Source organism: Solanum dulcamara, chromosome 10 (genome assembly GCF_947179165.1).
Source record: "Solanum dulcamara chromosome 10, daSolDulc1.2, whole genome shotgun sequence".
Lineage (NCBI taxonomy): Eukaryota > Viridiplantae > Streptophyta > Magnoliopsida > Solanales > Solanaceae > Solanum > Solanum dulcamara.
The window spans coordinates 31,996,354-32,020,911 of record NC_077246.1 but is presented as its reverse complement, the minus strand read 5'-3'; the positions used below and the strand labels follow the sequence as shown (position 1 = coordinate 32,020,911).

At 36.9% G+C, this 24,558-nt stretch overlaps 1 protein-coding gene across 3 annotated transcripts; it reads left to right on the top strand.

The window, feature by feature from the left end:
• The first annotated feature begins 211 nt into the window (after positions 1-211).
• Positions 212-15,585, top strand: LOC129871491 (uncharacterized). 3 transcript variants are annotated; one of them, XM_055946415.1, is made up of 15 exons: positions 212-466; positions 1,152-1,256; positions 1,349-1,417; positions 2,808-2,897; positions 4,412-4,495; positions 4,905-5,069; positions 7,001-7,188; positions 7,777-7,849; positions 9,606-9,659; positions 9,892-10,149; positions 14,063-14,269; positions 14,413-14,516; positions 14,726-14,870; positions 14,943-15,077; positions 15,175-15,585. In XM_055946415.1, exons 1-15 carry the CDS (start codon positions 365-367, stop codon positions 15,349-15,351), a joined length of 1,956 nt encoding a protein of 651 aa, XP_055802390.1. In that variant the 5' UTR covers positions 212-364; the 3' UTR covers positions 15,352-15,585. The 3 variants fall into 3 exon arrangements, with proteins under 3 accessions (XP_055802390.1, XP_055802389.1, XP_055802391.1); XM_055946414.1 differs by having other exon boundaries at positions 14,931-15,077; XM_055946416.1 differs by lacking the exon at positions 212-466 and having other exon boundaries at positions 1,353-1,417; positions 14,931-15,077.
• The last annotated feature ends 8,973 nt before the right edge of the window (positions 15,586-24,558 follow it).

The window sequence follows — 24,558 nt, the reverse complement described above, 5'->3', positions numbered from 1 at the left end:
GTTAATTTCTTTGAAAAATATATTAAAAAAAATATTTTAAAAATTTTATCAATTAAAAGAGATAAAATGATAAATTTACTATATCAATTTTTTTTTAATAGCCATGTCAAGTTAAATTTTGACATGTAAAAAGTAAAAAAAAAAAGGTAATTAATTTGCATGAGAGATTAGATTAGTTTTCCTTGTGTCCCCATCGTATTTACATCTGGGAAAAGGAGAACGGAGAAAGGAGAAAGGACAAATTAGGAAGGACACCTCATAACCCTTTGAAAAAACCCATTGAATTGAAGTAGAAAAAAAATATTTGCCGTCCGACGTTTCATCATCATCGGTTCTCACTTGTCAGTTGTTTGTGTGAGTAGCAATGGAGAAAGGGAAAAGCAACAGCAAGAACAAGAACAAGCCAAGTGCCATAACACTGGAGCAATTCGTTTCCACCATGGCCCCTTTAATAGATTTGGAAAAGGTTTCTATATTTTCTTTCTTGGCATATATACCATTCAGATACATGCAAAAGACAACCTTTTCACCAATTTTGGGATTGATGTAACCGTGTTTTACCAGAATGCAGAATCTATGTTTTTTTTTTCATTAGAAATGTTTATGAAAGAGGTGAGCAATGGATTTGTAGCATAATCATTGATACTTTATTAATCAAATACTCCCTCTGTCCCCAATGTAACTGTGCTTAATATGAAATTCGACTATCAATGTATTCTGATATTGCTATTGTTATTTTATTCAATAAGTGTCACCACCTAAATTGGAGTTAAGATGCAAATTAAGCTAAAATGCTGACACAAAAGTGGGAACTTTCTCCTATGTGAGCTTCACAACCCTAGCCGAGGCCAAGTCTGTATAAAAGAGAAAGACTGGTAGATTGACAGCTAATATAGCTACAGTCGAATTAGAATGAATCTTGTAAGCACTGAATTAGTTAGGGCTTCATTGACATGCTTAAATAGAGATTAATGGATACACAAGTGTTCATGTAGTTGGCCCTAATTAGTTTGTGAACAGGATGTGGTTGATGGTTCGGTTGTACACCAAAAGGGGGACAGAGGAAGTACGTGTTATAGCAAGAGATGTTGTTCTCTCTCTTTCCACAAAATGTTGATATTGTGCTGTGTTACCTTTATGGTGTTTTTTAGGATGCTGAAATATCACTATCCATGAACTCTGCTGAGACAAGGAGTTTGGATTCTGCTCAGAAGAAGGGCTCCACTATTCTTAATTTAAAGTGTGTTGATATCCAGGTATTCTCTTCCAGCTGCTTGTTTATGCTATTTTGGGCACATTAAGTTAGATTTTGCAGGGTCTTTTCACAAGTTCTGGGTTTTATGGACAGACAGGTTTAATGGGCAAGATGCTTCTGGAGTTTCAATCAAACAAAGGGGACATCCTTCCGCCTCACAAGGTGAATTCTGATGTGTTTAAGGGGATTTCTCTCTGATGCTTTCAAGCTCTAAACATTTTATTGCAACTATAAAATATATTTTCTCTCAATTTGCTCGTCACTTCCGAAAAACTCACAATTTCTTTCCCATACATTAAAATGAGTTGCATGTGCTTATAGAAAGATGGAAGAGACCATACGAGTCGAAGTTGAAATTTTTGAAATTGTGAAGTGATTTCAAGTGAAAATTCTTGGATTGATTTTTCAATCTGAGTGGATGTACTCTTTATGGTGGGGGTATGATAATTCTTGATATTAGAATTATGGTTGTTGGTAGCAGACAATGTGAAGGTTGCAGCTGCGCATGGTTGGGCGAGTTTAGAATCAAGTGGAGAACTGATTCTATTATGTGTAGCTGTACAACTGTAAAAGCCAACGAGTTATATTTTTTTTTTTAAAGGTGGAGATTTGTTGTATTTGTTTAAATAAATAAGAAAAATGTCAAAATTGTGGGCATTTGATTGGTGAAAGTCAAGAAAGAAGGCTAATGGTTTTCACACATTTTATCAAATATGGTGGCATAAATGTGTTCATAAGCACCAACTATGGCTCTAAATTGCCTATAAATAGGCATCTGAACCACGAACACATAACAACAAATATCTAGAGAAATACATGTGAGATTTAGAGAATTTTCTCTTGGAGATCTCTTGGGTGTAGTATTTTAGGTATTTGGGTATGTGAGAAAAATATTGTGTATTATATGGTTGTAACAATTTTCATATAGTGAATGTTTTTCTGTGTGGTCTGTGGTTTTTCTCCAATTGGGAAGTTTTCCACGTTAAATTCTTGTGTTGTTATTCTTTTTAATTACTCTGTTATTATTTTCTGCTTGAAGGCGGTACAGAAGGGACGGGAATTAGTCGGTACTTTTTTCCCAACAGTCTATTGGGCGTCTAGTGCAAAGCAAAATTAAAGCACTCATTTCATTGACAAAGTGGAAGAAAACAAAATTTATAACTCTTTTCCAGCCATGTATATCCCTCAGTGCTGCCCTCTTTAACACAAAGTTCGTGGCTGTTGAGTCGCACATCTTGATAACTTGATGCTTGCACCTAACATCACCGATAGAAACAATGCTCACAACCTGCACTTTATTTAGCTTCAGGGTTTAAGTTTGCCTCTACTGGGCTCACTGAGGCTGATGAGACTAAATATTTAGAAAAAAAATATACTTTTTAACGCTATTCAATTCTATTCGTAAGTAGGCCACTTACTGTGTTTGTGTTTTTATGATATCATGTTTTACTATTTTGATCAAAAGTTTTTAACTTCCCTTCCACTTGCCCCTTCATTCTTCTTCTTAATTAGTAGTTACTATTTCTTCTGAAGACAATTTCCTCTCATGCAGTTTGGCACTCATGACGTCGTTGTTCTGAAGCCAAACAAAGCTGATTTAGGCTGTCCTGCACTTGGACAGGGAGTTGTCTATAGACTAAAGGTAATGTAGCTCTAAAGCATTTACTAGTATATAAAGAGGAGAGAGAAACAAAATATGAAACAGAAAGTATGTAAAGTGAATATAATGTTGATCTGAGACCAAAATCTATCTTTTTTTGATTTTCTATTTTTTATTTTTTACTTGTGGTTGGAGTTGCTTGGAGGCTAGAGGTGTATTTGTGGCATACACTAGGGTGATCAAGGACATGTATGATGGATTCAAGACTCAAGTAAGGACTGTGGGAGGAGCTTCGGAGCGTTTCCCAATTTTGATGGGGTTACACCATGGATTATCCCTTAGTGCATTTTTACTTTCCTAGGTGATGGATACATTGACGAGACAAATTCAAGGTGAGGTGCCATGGTGTATGGTATTTGTGGATAACATAGTTCTGGTTGACTAGACTCACGGTAGCATTAACGCTATGCTGAGGTTTGGAGACAGACTCTGAAGACTAAAAGGTTCAGATTGAGTAGGGCCAAAACAAAATACTGCAGTACAAGTTTAGTGATGTGACACATGAGACTGGTGTGGAAGTAAACCTTGATATACAAGTCATCCAAAACAGAGGAAATTTCATGTATCTTGGGTCTATTATCTAAGTGAATGGGGAGATTGACGAGGATGTTACTCATCGTATTGGTGCAGGTTGGATGACATGGAGGTGAAATAGAGTCTTATGTGATGAGAAGGTGCCACCAAAACTTAAAGTCAAGTTCTACAGAAGGATAGTTAGACCAACTTTGTCGTATTAGGCGGAGTATTGGCTAGTTAAGAAATCTCACGTTCAGAAGATGAAAGTTGCAAAAATGAGGATGTTGACATATTATGAGAGATAGGACTTGAAATGAGTATCAAGGACAATGTGGGAGTGGTTTCGATGGAAGACAAAATGCGGGAAGCGAGACTGAGATGGTTCGGACAAGTGAAAAAAAGATGCACTAGTGCGGAGGTGTGAGAGGTTGATTATGGATGTTTCTGGAGAGGTAGAGGTAGACCAAAGAAGTATTCGGGAGAGATGGTTAGATAAGACATGACACCGTTTCAACTTATTGAGGACATGACCTTAGATAGGAGGGTGTGGAAGACATGAATTATAGTAGAAGGTTAGCTAGGTAGCTGTGTGTTGTCTTGCTGTCTCTTCATATTAGTAGTTGTAGTATTGCTTTTCTAGTTTCTTGTCCTTCGATTTCTATTACTATATGTTGTTTCTTGTATCTATATTAGTTTATTGTTTTGTTATAGTTTCTGTTTTGATATTATGTGCTATTTTTGTTATTATTTGTTACTTCTTGTACTTTCATTACTTCTTTTTCGGGATTGCTGCGGACTGTTTGTTCTTGAGCCGAATCTCTCTACTATGAGGTAGGGGATACGCTCTACGCTCCCCAGACCCCACTTTATGGGACTATACTGGGTATGTTGTTGTTGTATTTTTTAATTCTTAGTGAACTGTAGTTTATTGGTAATGTTTTTCGGTTGGATCTTTAAAAGATTGTTTTCTCATGGAGCAGGACTCATCTATTACTGTTGCTTTTGATGATCTCCCTGAAGAAGGTCTGAATAATCCTTTACGCCTTGAGAAACTGGCAAATGAGGTACATGGTTCTTGATCTAAAACAGGTCATGTTTGTTGCCTAGGCATGTAATACATTTGAAAGTTGAAAGAGCTGAACCATTACTGACGCAGTCTTGATATAACAAATAAAAGCATTTCATCCCTGTTTCTGGTGTAGTTGATAAGTACATGGGATACAATTTGATCGAACTTGAGTTTTTAAGGATCACCTATTTTTTTAAACAGTAAGGTCTGACCTGAATAAATTTAAGATCTTCCCTAAGTTGCAAGGAAGCTATGCATGCTATTATTGTACATTTGGATGGCTTGGTGTTCAGGTATAAGGAAAATTCACGGTCTAGAAATTCTATAAGTTCTGCTAGTGGAGAAAAGATTATGTATGAATTTCTGAAGTTCAAAGAGTCTTTCTATTGGAGTTTCTTTTGTAGGTGACTTACCGTCGGATGAAAGACACATTGATACAATTAAGTAAAGGTGTGCTGAAGGGCCCTGCCTCTGACTTAGTACGTGTTCTTTTTGGGGAGAGACCACCAACAATGTCTAAGAAGGATGTCAATTTCACTCCTATAAATTGCAACCTTGATCACTCGCAGGTTGTGAAGTCATCAATTGTTTTAATTATTTTTTCTTACCTACACCTCTGTTCCCACTTCATCATTTTCCCTCTGCTTTTTACGTGTTTTATTGGTGCATTCTTTCATAACCAGTATTCAGACTAGTCTGTTTCTTTTAGAGAGGCAAAAAGTACCTTGCTTGTTATATTTGACTGTTTTCTCATGTATACCATCTTGACTTATGCCAGTCGTTAGAGAAGCCTCGACAAAATTGCAAGTATAAATAATCAATACACAACGTTTAATTAAAGAAACCAAAGTTTTTTTTGTTAATGTCCAATCTGTACCATAGAGATGATTAGGTACTACAAACAATTGCAATACTTGTGCTTGGAGAAATCTGTAGGGAACTAGGTTGCTCAGACTTGGGTGCGGGTGTCCCGATACGGACGCAGATCTAGAGGTCGGATTTTTCATGATCTAAATTTTAAGATGTGGGGTTAGGGATCCAGGTATGGATACGGGTGCGTGGATTCGGCTAAAAATAATTTAAATATCCAAAAATACAGTTGTAAAAGTATGCCTAAATTATGGTGGATTATGTGGAAGGAAAGGAATGCACGAATTTTTGAGAGCAAGTTCTGTAATTATTATCAAGCACAAATGCATTTCTTGAGTTCCTTGCACATTCAACAGTGCTGTTGACCTATAAATATCTTTAAAGCACCTTCTAGTTGCAGATTTTTTAATACAAATATACCTTTTAACGATGGAAACGATATGCCTTCAATTATAATTTCACCCAAACTCTTGTTTTGATTTTAAAAATCATTGTATCTGTCTCGAATTTCTTGATCAATTTAGGTCAAGGTACCCTAAATTGATTGACCATATCCAGTACAGATCCCACACCCATGTTTTGTCGACAGAGGTGTGACATCGAAAGTGAAGAGAGTCCGCGCAACTTAGGTTAGGACAGACAGAGATGTCCATGTATAATGCCTAACCTTTGCTTACTGAAAGCGACATAGTGTTACCTTCTAGCTTCTGGCAATTGGATGTTCAAATGGCTTGTTTGCTGCAATTTTCCGTCTATGATTTCTTGTGTCAGATGTTTGACAGCCTTACTAAATCAGTTCCTCTTTAGGCACCTGTAAGTTAAAACTATTGAGTTGCAGAATTTTTCAGCATCAAATCATTAGTACACTTTTTTTTTGATGACAAGGGAAACCCGCAGCCACTACCCTTTGGGTGCGCACAGGATAAAACCTCTACTCCTATGCAATAGCTCGCAAACCACACAGGAGAGGTAACCCACTCTAGGGCAAGCCCGGTGCGACGAGCTCAACCCAGAAGGCAAACCCCTTGTTTTCACTGGCAAGGGGTTTCAAACTTGAGACCCCCAACATGGAAGTCCCAAGCCCAAACCACTAGGCTACCCCGAAGGGTAAATCATTAGTACACTTTTAGCAATTGCTTTCTCATAAATTGATCAGCATTTGAGAAGAATTTTCATTTAAAGTTTTGATGACAGGGCTATAAAAATGAAAAGTAAATCATTTGAGTGAATAACTCAAATTTGGTCATTTTTATTTTTTGATTGATATTTACAAATATTGGTAAAATTGGGTTCCAATTTTTCCCTTTTTGTTTCTCAGATTTCAAAATTTGTGGCTGTTATGAATCAATACTAGCTTAATTAAGATAGAACACAAAGGAAGCAAAGATCCATATAAGCAATATCAACTAATTGGCTTTAATTCTTTGTTGGTTTTATCAACCTCAACTAGTTTGGGATCGAGGGTAGTTGATTGATTCATTTTTAAGAATGGTTTTAAGATACACTGTGCTGCATTTTTCTTGGTTTTCTCTTATTTAATATGGAATAAATGAGCATTACGAAGTATTTATGATTGCATATGTATATGCCAGACACTAGTAACTGATACTTTGTCTCTTAATCTTTTAAGAAAGATGCCATTTCGAAGGCACTTTCATCCAAGGATGTATTTTTGTTGCATGGGCCTCCTGGAACTGGGAAAACGACCACTGTTGTTGAGTTAATTTTGCAGGAAGTCAAACGTGGTTCAAAGATTCTTGCTTGCGCTGCTTCAAATATTGCTGTTGATAACATTGTCGAGAGACTTGTTCCACACAGGTAAAGTGATCTGTCATGGTTGATAATTTCTAGTAAACACCTCAAAATGTCCTATTGGAATGAGCTTTATCTTCTTTTCACCATCTTTTCTCAAGAACCGCCTAAAGTTGCAACTGAAAAGGTGAAATAATTTTCATTATCTCAGTTTTAATGGATCTCAAATGCTCAACTTGAAATGGTCAGACTCAGATATGTGCTTCGTGTTTCATAATTTTGGTTAATTTCAATGCTCCACTATTATATCTCCTTGACCAGAAGATCTGATCTGTTGTTGGATGAGTTTTTAAGTTGGATGTTGTTCTGTCTAACACTCTGTTTTCCAGCACATCTGTATCATTTGTTTCTATTTTAGATAATATGTTAACTGTAAGTTTGATAGATGCAATTCTACTAGTAGACGCTTGACTATACATCTTTTGAAAGAAAAGATGGTAAGGTGTCGTGTCGGCGCAAATATTCATAAAAATCTTTTCTGCAGGATTTTTATATCTTAGCTGTGAGCTACATGCAATGATTCTTTTTAATTATCATATTTTTGTTATGTTACTTTGGATTGTTAAAGTTTTTGCACTATCCATGTTTTGTCAGAGTGAAACTGGTGAGATTGGGACATCCTGCACGTATGCTTCCACAAGTATTGGATTGCGCTCTAGATGCCCAGGTGAGATCTTACCGTTTTCATTTGGCAGGGATCTTGTATCATGGAATGCTATCATATATGGTGTAAGTTTCCTATAGAACAGAGGAACATAACTGATAAGAATCGGGTTGCTTGAATAAACAAGAAAATAATGCAGAAGCGAAATTATATAGAATAAAGATAGAAATTGAAAGACATGTGAAATTAGAGAATAAAATCCCCAAATTTCAAGAGAAGTGCTAAGAACCCTAATTGATCTTAGTAATCAAAATCAGCGGATTAAAACTAATTATGATACTAATAAAGTCAATTCAAGAACTTAGTATGGTGTAAGTTTCCTATAGAACATAGGAACATAACTGATAAGAATCGGGTTGCTTGAATAAACAAGAAAATAATGCAGAAGCGAAATTATATAGAATAAAGATAGAAATTGAAAGACATGTGAAATTAGAGAATAAAATCCCCAAATTTCAAGAGAAGTGCTAAGAACCCTAATTGATCTTAGTAATCAAAATCAGCGGATTAAAACTAATTATGATACTAATAAAGTCAATTCAAGAACTTAGTATGGTGTAAGTTTCCTATAGAACATAGGAACATAACTGATAAGAATCGGGTTGCTTGAATAAACAAGAAAATAATGCAGAAGCGAAATTATATAGATTAAAGATAGAAATTGAAAGACATGTGAAATTAGAGAATAAAATCCCCAAATTTCAAGAGAAGTGCTAAGAACCCTAATTGATCTTAGTAATCAAAATCAGTGGATTAAAACTAATTATGATACTAATAAAGTCAATTCAAGAACTTAGATCAAAAGTGATCTAGACCCCTATTTCGAAGAAATGAAAGACAACAGTTAGTATAAGACTAATTACCTTCTTTAATTTACGAATAAGAACCAAGGATATCAAGTTAAGAATTAATCTTACCTCTTAAAGAATCGTTCTTATAAGGTCGTAAAATAAATCCATAATCACCACACACAAAGGTGTAAAGAAGAGAACACACACAAAGGTGTAAAAAAGAGAAACCTCTCAAATAATATTAATCATCATGCCATCTTTTCAAAATAATAAAACCTACCCCTATATATAGGGAGAACTTATCCCAAATAGAATGGGATGCAAATCCTATTCTTATGGAAATAATAACTAGGAAACTTTAAACTAGGAAAATTTTAAACTAGGAAAGTTTAAACTAGGAAACTTTTAAACTAGAAAAATTTAAACTAGGAAACTTTTAAACTAGGAAACTTTAAACCTAGGAAACTTTTATGCTCCTATTGGGCTCCATGTGGGCCCTCCTCTTTGCCATCATGTGGCCAAATCTTTCGGCTCTTGGACTCGAACTTGGATCACGAAAAACATGTAGCACTTGGTCCACTTTTTGTTATAATCCTTGGGTCAATTTCAAGCTTTTTCTCCACTATAAACATCTTTTTGATTTCTCATTGAAGCCCATCAACTTTAGTGCAAGTAGGCCGACATTGATGCTATCAATAACAATTAGGTGTCCTTCTTGCTCTCTAAGTAGTTAAAAATAGACTAAAGCACCCCAGTTACATATCACCATTTTTTGTTGGGAAGGATTCCCTAGGTAAGGTGGGACGGTGCTCGTACTCATCTTTTCCCCACCTTATTACACGAGTCTTTGGCCGTGGAAAAAATAATGTGATTCATTATACGTTGCTTCTTCTACGCACCTATTGTTTCTTAATGTTCTTTTTTTAGTGACTAAAAGATCCATTTTATAATATCTTCTTTCTCAATAGGTTCTACGTGGTGATAATAGTTCTCTTGCAAATGACATCCGCAAGGAGATGAAGGTATGGTGTACTCACTTATTGCCACTTTATCTTTAGCTTGTCCAAAAGTTTAGAGGAAGTTAATTTAAGAATAAGGATTTCCTTTGGTAGTTCGAATTTTCATGGTAGGTCTATTGATACCCTTTCTCCTCTTCTGCAGTTCAGTAACTTTTGAATGTTTTTTTATGTCTACCATGACAATTCTCTGTTCAACTATTGCGTTCCCCCTTTTGCTTCATGATAAATTCTGCAGGCATTGAATGGGAAATTATTAAAAGCTAAAGATAGAAATGCAAAGAGGGACATCAGGAGGGAGCTCAAGTCTCTTTCCAGAGAAGAGCATAAAAGGCAGCAGCTAGCAGTAACAGATGTTATTAAGAATGCGGATGTAGTGCTGATAACATTGACTGGGGTATTGACCAAAAAGTTGGATGGCTTATCATTTGATGTGGTTATTATTGATGAAGCTGCTCAGGCGCTGGAAATAGCATGCTGGATTGCTTTATTGAAGGTGAACATGCTATCAGTGATGCTTAAACAATCTAATCTATGGATTGGTTTTTGATAGATATTTTTTTTAAGGAACTGGCCAACCATTAGGTAACTCCTGTTAGACTATTGGTGAATCTAAAATCAACGCTCTGTCCATATACCAATTGATGCAGGAGAGTGAGAACAAAAAATGAAAAAGAACTTTGGGTAAGTTCTTGAACATGCCGGTCTATTTTCTGTGTTATGACTTGTGAGTGTCATACATTCCAAAACTCAGCCTGCATAACTGGAAGGACCTTTGGTGTTGCCAGAAGAGGTACCCCAAAAAATGCTCGTAGGAAACAACTGAGTTTTCATTGGTGCTGCCAGATCTTGCCTCTTTTCAAGGACAATTAATTCTACAGTATGCATTGTGTTCAAGATTTATTCTCATGACCCAAAAATCGTGCCGTGATGGCACCTACTATAACCCTCCAGTGGGTAAGACAATCCAAAACAATGCAGAAAGTAAATACTAAACATGAATAAGTGGAAAACGGAAAGGAGATAAATGGGTCACCATGCATAGATATATACATAACAGGTACAAAATATACAACACTCGTCCTAAGGGGACAGGAAAGACAATATATACAAGATACCACTCCGGATCTGGCACCACCGGTACAAGAGCTACTAACAGTACGAGAATAAGGCTGTACAATACATAACTTTCTGACAAAATACAAATTATAGACAATAAATACAAGAAGAGAAGCAGCAAGCTTCTAGGCGTCAAGAGCTCACCACGATCCGATTTGAAAAAGGCTTCGAATGAGTGGAGATCAATGTGGATGACTTGTACTAGGCGTTGCATCAGAAAAAGATGTGGAAGTGTAGTATGAGTACCAAAATACGGTGTACTTTGTAGGCATCATAAGCCGATCGAGCTCACAAGATAACATAAAACATAAAGTACATGAAAAAAAGGGCAGCCCGGTGCACTAAGCTCCCGCTATCCACAGAGTCCGAAAATGGGATCCACCTAGAAATCTAGTCATAACGAAATCAAAACAATCTAACAACCGAAATACTACTACTCACATGATATAAATACAACATACATACATAAATGATGCGATGCAACATGGAATGATGTAATGCAATATGTATGCAATGTAGAAAAGTGAAACCTAGAATCATCCCTCTGGCCTCCCTTAGGCTCATCAACATATGCAATGTAGAAAAGTAAAATCCGGAATGGTCTGTCGTGCCGCACTTAGGCTCATCAACATGTGCAATGCGGAAAAGTAAAACCTAGAATTTTCCTCAGGCTGCTCGGAATGCACCTCAAACTCATCAACAGAAAAGTAAACGAAGAAAGAGTCCCGTAAGCGTCCCACGAACCGTGAGTAAAAATAGTATCATCTTTCCAAATTAGAAAAATCAAAAGTTTAAGGATAATATCTCTTCAAAACCTGAAAAATTAGTAAGTTTAAGGATAACAATCTCTTCAAAACCTGAAAAATCATCAAAAATGATACATTTCATCGGAAAAAACCCAAGCTAGTATAATCAGTATGCTCCCTTGGAGCTCAAATCATCTAGTTAAGTCAGTCATATGCTCCATCAGAGCCCAAATTAGTAATATCAGTCGTATGCTATCTCGGAGCCCAAAACAATAAAAGCCGAGGCATCTTAGTTTTTAAAATGCCTAAAGTCATTGTTTTGCCTCCAGTTCATGCCATATTCAAATGTGTATGCATATGTACATGAATGCGTGTTAATCTCAAGTATACGACTAAGTATTTATATCACATACCAAATAGAAATCACCCCCCACAGTATAATCGTGCTAACCTGGAGTTCAAGCAGTCCAAATCCTAGGCCTCAGACCCACAATCAACAAAAGAGAAATACACAAACGGAAAGTGAAGAGAAGATGACGAACTAATCCATAATGATCTACCACTAAGCCATCCTGTGGATTATACTAAGGATTCTACTAATCTAATCACAAGGCAATAATCATCAACCTAAACTAAGGCTTAATGAGAAGAACACTACTCTAAGGTTCCCCAACAGCCGATTGTTCAAAATTCACAATATACCTAATTCTATTGAATCAATACTCCTAATCAATCATGAAACTTATGCAATATCATATCTAATGAGCTAAGTCTAAAGATCATAAGCTACCTCGCTGCAGTACGAATATCAACGAATTGTCACACGGAAGCCCTCCCCTTCCTTAAAGCATTGGATCGTTGCCATGCTATCATACAACTAATCTACTCGTCAATACGGTAGAAACGGTACCCATATTGATAGTTCAAAATTCGGGCAGAAAAATCGGCTCTCTAGACCCACCGGCGAAAATAGAAATAAAATTCACAATAATCTTTCTCATAGAGTAAGAAACCCATACCCGGAAGTTGGGCAAAGACGGGACTTAATTTGGAGTCCAAATTGACACGAAAGTCCCAAGAAGACATGAGGAAATTTCTAAGGATTTTTGAGCTAAATTCACGGATTAAATGAAGAAAAGCTAGAATTAACTATAGAATGAAGAGGGCAAGAGAATTTACCTATTAGTTGAAGAAACCAAAAACAAACGAGTGAAATCGCCACAATTCGAACTCTTGACTATGGGGTAACACTTAGAGAAAAAGAAGAACAATGTTGGAAATATAGCCCCAGATACCACAAATGCAGTCACTGCAAAAACGGTCAGGCTGCACAGTTCCAGGGACCACAAATGTGGTCAGGCACCACAAATGCGGTGCAGTTTTTCAAAAACTTAGATTCGATGACCCGGAATTCATTCGGAGTCCCACGGACATAAATTGAATATGTTGCCTAACTGGAAATGACATTCTAGACTCAATGGAATTGACGAAAAAACCATTCGAGGTCGTCTTGACGAAATGTTGACCGAAGCCAACACTTTAACTAAAACCAAAAACCAAACGCACAAAACGAGTCCGGAGATCTTGGAACCCGAACCAAAAGTTCCACTAGACCAAAATCCACATTCCGGAACTAACGGTGCTGACGGAAATCTCATCCAAGCCCGTTTATTTATAATGTTGACCAAAGTCAACCTTTCAATTTAAAAGCTCCAAAACTAGTGAGACCTTCCCAAAACTCGCCCGAACACCTCGGAAACTGTGCCACCCATCCCTGCAAGTCACAACAATAGTAACGAAGCTACGGAAAAGGGCAAAACAGCAGAAATGCACAAAAGCAAACAAATGACCAGGAGGGTCATTACACTTATTCATCTGATTGCGATGCTATAATAAAATTAATTGGACAAGCCTGATGTGAGATAAGTCATTAATATCCTTGTGGAATGAAGTATCAAGTCAAAGACCAAACTTTACTTCGGTTCTGTACATAGAGTGACAGCATTATGCAGTGGTTTGCTTCCATGTCATGGAGTTATTAGCTGTATATTGTAAATTAAGATATTTTTCTTGTAGAAGCAGCTTTACTGGTTAGAATTCACTTCTAAACTTCTTATGTTATGGTCTTCCTATCCCACTTGCTTCTCTTTATCTTTCTGGAGGAGGTTTAGATGTATGGATTCCTTAATGAATCAAGAGGAAAAGGATAAATAAGCTAATTGGATGTAGCTTTACTGGCTAGACTAAAGCCCTTATGGGTTAAACTCTCCTGATAATATTGGTTATTCTATGTTTTGCACTATTTATCAAAAACAATAATATATATTTTGTATTCTTGCTTGTGTTGATGGCTTTGTGAGTTGCGCTTTAGGTTATTGTGGATCAATTTTCTAATCAATGCTGCAATTATGTGTGCTCTTATTGTTTCTTATTTCTGAAAAAGAAATAAAAGAATTGAAAGCCAGATGACAGAGTGATCATATTAAATTATTTATCAACTCTAGAGAACACTGCAAAGCTAGTGACGTGGTTCCTTACTTACAGGGTTCAAGGTGTATATTAGCTGGAGATCATCTCCAGCTTCCTCCAACCATTCAAAGTGTAGAAGCTGAAAAGAAAGGACTGGGAAAGACACTTTTCGAACGTTTAGCAGATTTTTATGGAGATGAAATCATGTCAATGCTCACTGTTCAGTACCGCATGCATGAACTGATTATGAACTGGTCATCCAGAGAGCTGTATGAAAATAAGGTGCTGGGTCATTTTTAACTGTTGGTTGAAAACAATTTTTTTCAACCATCTTTAAATTCCAGTATACTCTAAGATAAAAATATCAGTGAAACATACTGGCATCTAATTTTATCTAAACCTTTCAGCTGCATTTATGATTGTAGATTGAAGCTCATTCAAGTGTTGCTAGCCATATGCTATATCAGCTTGAGGATGTGAAGAAATCACCTTCTACAGAAAAAGCCCTTCTGCTCATAGACACAGCTGGGTACACTACTCACCGTCTCTCCTCTCCCATTTTTTGGACTCATTCTTTCTCCCATTTCAAATAACTTCTTAATGAATGTTCTATAATTAATGTCAAGATGATTTGGGTACCAGAACGAAATTGGAATTGTTGTGTTTGTGTACATGTAGAAATTCTACCCGTAACATCCTGTTGATGTTACTGCCAGGTCTTAACACTATAAGTTGCAGGTGTGACATGGAAGAAAAAAAGAATGAGGAAGATAGCACATTAAATGAAGGTGAAGCTGAGGTTGCCATTGGCCATGCAAAGAGACTAGTTGAAAGTGGAGTCCGAGCTTCTGATATTGGACTAATCACTCCTTATGCAGCACAAGTAAGTATGATTTAATAATAAAAGACCGAACTGTTTACAAGTTTTAGTGTTATACTACAGATGCTTGTGCAGGTTGTTTTCTTGAAAACACTCAAAAGCAATGTAGACAAATTAAAAGAAATGGAGATTTCGACTGTTGATGGTTTCCAGGGTCGAGAAAAAGAAGCTATTATCATTTCTATGGTCCGATCAAACTCAAAGAAAGAGGTACTCTTCACAACTGTAGAAACTGTCTCATTTATAGCTGAACTGCTCATTTTGGGTAACAACTCAGTGAATCTAATATGAAACATTTCATAATTAGGTGGGATTTCTTAGTGACAGAAGGAGAATGAATGTTGCTGTGACACGAGCAAGGAGACAGTGCTGTCTTGTATGTGATACTGAGACAGTCAGTGGTGATAAATTCTTGAAGGGATTGATTGAGTACTTTGAGGAGCATGGTGAATATTTGAGTGCTTCAGAGTATGGAAATGAATAGGAATCTTGGTTAGAAGCATCACTATTAGTTGCCTGTTTTTCAGTGCTGCAAACAGTCGAGAGAACTCCAAAACGCATGATGCTTATAGTTTATAGGTGTAGGTTATCATCTGGGAGCAGGCGATCCATCATGAAATGTCTAAATCACCTTTCTTGTACTCTGTGCTGGCTATGCACTACAGTATCATGAATTGAAATATCAATTCCTTATCTAAGACAATTTTTGACTTGATGATGTACTATGTCTATGTGATTTTACCTACGTTGATGTATCTCGGAGGGAAGTGATCCTTCTATTTTCACCTATTGATCAGTTTTGAGTGTATAATAAATAACAAGAGGCATGTCAATGCATGTCGTCAAGAAGAGAGGATTGAGAGGTTTAAATCTCCCAATCCAATATTCGAGAGGTAATAGATGTGACCTGTGTGAACTTGAAAATTTGGAACTATTTGATTGTGGTTCTATTTTTGCATATTGACAAATTGTGAGACTGCTGAGATGTTGTCACGATCCAAGCTAGACCGTAGGTGCGACACGATGATTAGAATTTTGGAGGATTCTAACCAAGTCTCTTAGCATATCATTCAAAAGCATACGTAAGGTAAATAAGAAATATAAGCTAAAACATAGACATGGAAGCATGGTTTCGAAACAGAGCATAATTCTCAAAATACAGAATGAAAGACAACATAGACTACGAACCATCCAACATGCCTTTACTAACTAGATGGGAGCATAAAACAAGTTCCTAGCTCACCAATGACAACACAAGAGAATGAAATAGTCAAATGACGCAAATGAAAATAAAGTGTCTTGTCCTCGAAGTATATGGACTCACCAACAATGGACACAATGCAGGTAAAAAGTATGCGTTAGTACATGGAATGCACTAAGTATGTGAGAAGTATGCATGAACAATGAATATAAGATATAATCAATATGAAACATGGGATGCAAGACCAATATCTTAAAACATGAGTAAAACCATGAAAAAAATAAAACATTAAACTCTTTGGTCAATGCATCAAAACATCATCATCATAAGAACTTCATAACTTTTCTTTAACTGATGTGGGATAGGACCTTAATCAACACTTAAGACCATGCGAGCTATTACATGAAATTCGATAATCCCCATATCGAGAAGGGGGAGACTACCTTGCCAGGGTATACTCCGTCATGCTACTTTCTTTAACTGGGCTTTATGTAGATCCACTAGCTTCACCATATTGGAATATGTAAACCTACGCGGGCAACATACTTAGGGACTAAAGGTGGCTACTAGGATTTTCTTAGGTAGCTACAATGGCTACCGGACCAAACCCACCTTAAAGTCCTCTCGGTGCTAAGTCATTATTCCAATGAAACTTTCATGAAAACATAGTCATTAACATCATTTGGAAAGATAATAATAAATATCAATCCATCTTTATAAAGATAACATAAGAATAGCTCATCAATCATCATCATAAAAAATCATAAGAATAACTCATTAACTTGCTTGATTCATAAAGAATCCATGAATTTGTGAGAATTGTCCTTTCACCTCTTTAACATGAATGTGTGAGAATTTCCTTTCACACCATAAATTCTTTGCTTATAGCATCATTGAAACATCATTCACAGCTTCTTGCCTAAAAGCATCTTCGAACATCATTCATAAAGCTTTCATTGAAATAACTTGAAAATCATGATTATAACTCATAAATCATGCTTGAAACTAACATATAACATAGGTATTTGAAATTCATCTTGAAATCATGCAATGTAATGTGAATTATGCATAATTAGGCTAATAGCATTGACATATATCATAATTAAAAAGACCCGATATAAACAATGAAATCAGGGCTTTTAGAAGAAGAAATCATAAGATATTTAAGAAGTAATCTTTTGGGATTCTATGGGTGAGAGGGCCCAAGGAGAAATTCTCACGTACCTTGACCTTTAGAAGCCCTAAATTGCAGTGAATTTGAAGCTTGACCTTAAAGAAATCCTTAGAAATCACTTGAGGAAGAAGGAGACTTGGAGAGCACACTTTTAGAGAGAAGATTTTGATTTAGGGAGTTAGGGTGAGAATGAGAGGGTTAGAAGGGCTTAGGGTAGTTAATAGATTAGAATAAACTCCCAAAAATCGTCCACATTCATTAATGAAAATATAGGAAAAGACCAAAATATCCTTGAACTTAAACTTCTTTCGAACCCCTGGACGGAGGTCCACCACGGTCTGTGTAACTCACCACGGCCCATGGTGGTGGTCGTGGTAAAGGACTTTGAATTTGGGTCTGAAGAGGTGTGATCTCTACAGAGGTCACCACGACTCGTAGGGTCTACCACGGGTCATGGTCCCGCCTTTGGTACTCACCCAGAATAGGAATCTAAAGAGGTTGGGTTCACGGGCCTTATCACGACTCGTGGTTCACACCACGGGCCGTGGAGCCATCCATGGTCCTTCCTCTAGAATTCCATCTCACTAGGGTACCTTCACGGTTTCTCTCTATGGTTTGTGGAGAGTGACACGGCCGGTAAAGGGCTCTGTGAAGGACCTCCAGGTGCTAAAAAGTTGAGATTTTTCTGAGAACTTCTTTTGAACCTCGATTTCTGACTTTACAACTTCTGGGGTCTTACAATATCTTCTCCTTGAAAACATTCGTCTTCGAATGAGACTCAAACTAGCATGAATGGAATAGGAAAGGAACATAGTATCCCAACATGAATGCAAAACATCTCGAAAATTCATAAAACATGAAATATTCATTCTCAAGCTAAAATATGACTTTAAAACTCATTTCATGAATATGAATGCTTATGAAAATATGAGAATAACCGAAACACCTGATTTGGGCTAAATGGAACATGAAGGAATTAGATACCTCAACTAGGCACAGAAGGAAAGAGATGAGGATCACGATATCATATCGGCTTCGACTTCCCATATAGCACCCTCAACCTCTTGGTTACTCCACAAAACTTTGACTGAAGCTACTTGCTTGTTCCTGAACTTCCTAATTTGCCAATCTAGGATCTCAATCGGAACTTCCTCATAAGAGAGACTCTCTTTCACCTCAACGCTTCCCAAAGTCATAATAGAGCTAGGATCACCAACAAACTCCCTTAATAATGTCACATCAAACACCGGAAGCACAGATACAAAATTCAAAGGCAAATCCAAATCATATGCCATCTTGCCAATCCGCCTCAAAATATGATATGGGCCAACATAGCGGGGACTTAGATTCTATTTCTTACCAAAATGGCTCACACCCTTCATGGGTGAAATTTTCAAGTAAACCTAATCACTTTTCTTAAATTCAAGGTCTCTTCTCCTCCCATCCAAATAGGAGTTTTGTCGGCTTTGGATTGTCTTTAATCTTTCTCTAATCAATCTCACCTTATCATAGACTCATGCACCAACTTGGAACCTATCAAAGTAACTTCACCAACCTCCAATCAACTAATAGGGGACCTACACCTCCTACCATATAAGGCCTCAAATGGAACCATCTGAATGCTGGAATGATAATTGTTATTATAGGCAAATTCTATCAATGGAAAATGATCATCCCATGTACCTTTAAAATCCATAACATAGTCTCTTAACATGTCCTCTAGAGTATGAATGGTACGCTCGTCCTGACCATCCGTTAGTGGGTGAAAAGATGTACTAAGCTTCACTTGAGTACCAAGACCCTTTTGGAAAGATCTCCAAAACCAAGTACATTGGTATGAGAAGATAGACAATGGAACACCATGAAGCTTAACCAACTCTCGGGTATACATCTTAGCATAGTCTTTGGTTGAATATAAGGTCTTATCAGGGAGAAAATGAGACGACTTAGTCAATCGGTCAACAACCACCCAAATAGAATTATGTTGCCTACGAGTATGAGGCAAACCTGTAACGAAGTCAATATTCAAGGCTTTCCACTTCCAAGTAGGAATCTCAATATATTGAGCCAAACCTCCTAGTGTTTGATGCTCATCTTTTACTTGTTGACGATTCGGACATTTAGGCACAAACTCCGCAATATCCCTTTTTATGCCATTCCACCAATACACTTCTCTCAAATCACGATACATCTTTATGGAACCTGGATGAATAGAATACTGCAAGCCATGAGACTCAAATAGTATTAGTTCCCTCATACTATCAACATCGGAAACACACAATCGTCCTTGATATCTCAAAACACTATCTCCCCCTTGGGAGAAAGCCTCAATGGCTTTTTCAGCAACCACCTTCTTCAACTCAACCAAAGTAGGATCACAATCTTGTTTTGACTTAACATCCTCCTCCAAATATGATTCAAAGCCATTTTGCACAATAACACCACCATTCTCTGAGTCAACCAATTGAACACCCAAATGGGCCAATCTATGTGTCACACCTAAAATCCTAATGAGATGGATAGGCACCCGATGCCTTTAAGGCCCGGGAGAACCAACCCATAACATGTGCTTACCATACATATAACTGTGATAATAATGAATGTGTGACAAGCGTTTATAGACTATAGTGATAGAAGACCAACATAGATAGGCCTAAAACTTATGTCCACGACTTGGCCGTTAAGGCCATAATTATTAAGAGATGACACAACTGAACTTTATACATTAGTCTACAAAGCCTCTACAAGATAGACAACCTTAGTTTAGGTCGGGTCAGGGCTTACCCTTAACTACTATATAGTAACAAAAGAGATTCCAAAAACACGATAAATCCCTGAATCAATTTGGAGCTCACCAATAGAAGCTGAGTGTCCTATGCTCCTACTGGGGAGGTCTACTAGGTGGAGTACCTATGCCTGCAACATGAAATGTAGCATCCCCCATGAGGGAAGTCAGTATGAAAGAATGTACTAAATATGTAAGCAGTAGCATATGTAAAATTGTAACATCCCTCAAAAATAATTACAAGTACCTTAAGAATGCCTTGGGAATAGGCCGCTCAAATAATTCATTATCCTCAATCTTTTGGAAAAATCCATATTCGGAATATTGATCAGGGGGTCAAAACCTGTAGGAAAATGGTCTCGGTGGATTTTTAGGACCCGTATATCAAAAGATATATTTTTAGGACCTGTAGGAAAATGGTCTCGGTGGATTTTTAGACCTTTTCTAAATTATTAGTCATGAACCTAGACGTTTTTAAGACCTAATGCAACTCTATAAATTGACCTAAACCTCTAATTCTATTCATTCTTCTACAATTCATCTATCAAATATTTCTCTCTCTACAAAAAGGCTCTCAAGGGTTTCCATTGAAGAATTCAAGTCATCTACTCAATTTCTATATCAAACACTCAAGTTCTTCCAATTATTTGCTTTTCTCACTTAAGGTATGTGGGTATTGATCCATGGATTCTTTCATCCATGAAACCCAATCAATTTCTCAAGGTTTTCTATCAAATTAAAGTATGGTATTTCATGGATTTTATGATCTTTATTCCTATTGCATGAATTATTATTCAAAATATGATCATGAGTCTATTTTGATATAAATTGATGGTTATTGCATTGAATTAAAGAGTTTTCCCTTGAATTCTCCTATTTTGATCTCTAAGGTTCATGATGTAAATTATGAGTATTTTGAATTATACTTCTAAAGAATATTATCTATATGAATTATGTATGGGCTGATATAAAGTTTATGATCATGCATGTTTTCAAGTGAATTACATGATTTTCAAAGTCAATTGATTATGCAATTGAGTTTTACTCTAAGTTCAAAGTATGAATTTCATGCAAGTTATTAAGTAATGTGACTTAGGGCCCTATGTGGTGACCTAAGGCCTAACGATATGAATTATGCAAATATGATTGTAATGATGAAAGGACAATTCTTGCATTACAAGTATGTTATGAAAATGAGCTACTCTATAATTTCAAACCTATGATCATGACCATGATATATGTAATTATGATTTTATGTTATGTATGTATTTCGTGGGATTTGACTTAGCACCGAGTGGACGTGAGGTGGGGGACCTACCAAAAGCCTTAGTAGCAGTCTCATGTCCTATAAACTATGTTCCACCATAGGTTGCCTTCATGACTTAGCTATTGGATCCATATATAGCGTATGTATGACCCGCCTAGTGGGGTAGAGTCTACCTTGTCTAGTAGATTCCCCTTTTCTTCATTGTATGGAGAGACAAAGGGATTCCATGTTATAGCTCGTATGGTCTTATTGTTGGTTATGGTTCCTATTCTACATATGTATGAACTCTTAAGTATGTTATGATTTTGAATTTATGCTTTAAAATGCTTGGGTCAATATGATTTTCTCATGACTTTACTTATTCCATCTTATCATGCATTTTACTTGAACTTTGCATTCTATGATTTGCGTTGCTTGTCATGCCCTCATGCTTAGTACATTCCAACATACTAATGCATACCTTTTGCCTACATTGCCTTATAATGTAGGGGTTGAGGTTGAAGATCCTAATCATCTACGTAACTAGTAGGTGTTCTCTATCCTATTGTATTGTGGTGAATCCTTATTGATTGGGGACTAGTTTTCAAGTTGGTTACTATTTTTTTAAAAGAATTTTGTTTACATTGTATATTGAGGGTGAGATAGGGATACATCTTATCCTCCGTCCATACTCATGTTTAGAAGCATCTAGTTGGACATATGTTTGAGTCTATATTATCATAAGATATTTTCAGGTTACTATTCATAGTTTAGACTCTCTTATGATATTTTTACTTTTATTTTACCTTGTGTATGCTTATGATATGTACAAGAGGCTTGGTTGAAGCCCTTCGCGGTTTCAATTGCCGTGTTACGACTAGTCCCTAGGTTGGATTGTGAAAATTTGGTATCAGAGCACAAGATTTTTCAAGTGTCCTTGGGTGTCCAACATGCCGCGTCAAGTAGAGTCTTATTAATGGGTGTGAAGTGCTCCACACTTATGAGTAGGAGGCTATGAGGAGTTTAAGAATTCTTACTTCTTTCATGATCCATGTCATGCTATAGAGTTTACTTTAAGATTTCTTTTCCCTAACGGGTCTTTCTTTGTGATTTTTCAGAAAGATGGCTCCTAGAAGACCACTATTTCCAAGGGGAGATAATGTTAATGAAGCCCAAGCTCCCCCTACTCCTCAAGATAATGGTCCTCTATCGGACCAAGTGACTAATGTGGAGTTCCAAACCGCTATTACTATGCTAGCTCGAGTGGTGACCAACCAAGGTGTTGTAGCTCCTCCTAATGTTCCTACTCCATCCTCAAGAGTAAGGGACTTTGCACGAATTAATCCTCCACAGTTTCATGGATCAAAAGTCAATAAGGATCCTCAAGAGTTCATTGATGAGGTCTACAAGATAGTGAGTATTATGAGGGTGACTTTGGAAGAAAAAGCGGAGTTGGCGGCTTACCAACTCAAGGTATTGTTCAAATATGATACACTCAATGGATGTTGGAGAGGATGGATGAAGGTCCTATCAAATAGAAAGCTTTCAAAATTGCTTTCCTTGATCACTTTTTCCCTCTTGAGTTAAGGGAGTCTAAAGTGTTGGAGTTCATAAATATTCGACAAGGAAATATGAGGATGAGGGACTATGACCTCAAGTTTACTAAGCTATCTAAGTATGCTCCTTCAATGATTTCTGATCCACATGTCCGAATGAGTAAATTCATATCAGGGGTGTCTGACTTAGTTGCTAAGGAATGTCACACCGCTATGCTTGTTAAAGAGATGGACATATCTCAGATCATGACTTTTGCTGAACAAATTGAAGGAGAAAAGGTCAAGGAAATAAGGATGAGGGATTCTAAGAGGGCCTGGTATGAAGGTGGGTTCTCCAATGCTAGGACCGTTAGTAGAAGTAGACGCTCTTATCAAGGCCAAAGCTTGGGGAAGAGGTTTTCTAAGGACAGGGTGCCATACCCTAAAGCTCAAAGAGAAGGAGGCATAAATACTAGTAACCCTTCTTTTACAAAATATGCAAAGTGTGGAAGGAATCATGGAGAAAAGTGCTTGATGGGAACAAGTGCTTGCTATGGATATGGAAACATGGGCCATAAGTGATCCAAGTGTCCTCTTTTTGCCAATAAGGGTGGAGACGATCGTCCTATAGGAGTCCAAATGCAACAAGGTGCCCAAGATCAACCTAAGGGTGGCGAATGCAATAATCGATTCTATGCTCTTCATGCTAGGCAAGAGGTTGATAAGGCTCCCGATATGGTCACGGGTATGTTACGAGTCTTTAACCTTGATGTTTATGCATTGCTTGATCTGGGTTCCAACTTGTCTTTTGTTACTCCTTACATTGCTATGAGATTTGATGTGTGCTCTGAAGTGTTAATAGAACCTTTTTCAGTTTATACTCCCATTAGTGGTTCGGTATTAGCCTAGAGAGCTTATAGAAATTATCCTATATGGGTCTTGCACAAAGTTATTCCATGTGACCTTGTTGATCTTGATATGGCTGATTTAGATATCATTCTTAGTATGGATTGGTTACATTCCACTTACGCATCTATATATTGTAGAACTCGTGTGGTTAAGTTTTACTTCCCTAATGATCCTATTCTTGAATGGAAAGGTAATGATTCAGTGGTTAAGGGTCAATTCATCTCATGTATTAAGGCCCTAAAAATGATTTCCAAAGGGTGCATTTATCATATGGTGCGAGTTAGGGACATTGATTCCAAAACTCCTTACTCTTAGGTCGGTCCCTATAGTTAATGAGTTCTTGACGTGTTTCCCAATGATTTTCCCAATATTCCTCCCAAAAGGTAGATTGACTTTGGCATAGATTTCCTTCCCGATATCCAACCTCTCTCTATTCCTCCTTACTATATGGCTCCGACAGAACTTAAGGAGTTGAAAGAATAATTGAAGGATTTTTTGGGTAAGGGTTTTATAAGACCAAGTATTTTACCATGAGGTGCTCCCATGTTATTTGTTAGGTAAGAAATATGGGACACTCCGAATGTGTATAGACTACCGACAATTGAATAAGGTCACCATAAAGAACAAATATCCAATACCAAGGATAGATGACTTGTTTGATCAATTATAAGGAGCAAGCTATTTTTCTAAGATTGAACTCCATTCCAGTTATCATCAATTGAGGGTAAGGGAGTGTGATATTCCAAAGATGGCTTTTTGGAAAAGGTATGGTCATTTTGAATTTGCAGTAATGTCGTTTGGATTGACAAATGCTCCCTCTATATTCATGGATTTAATGAAT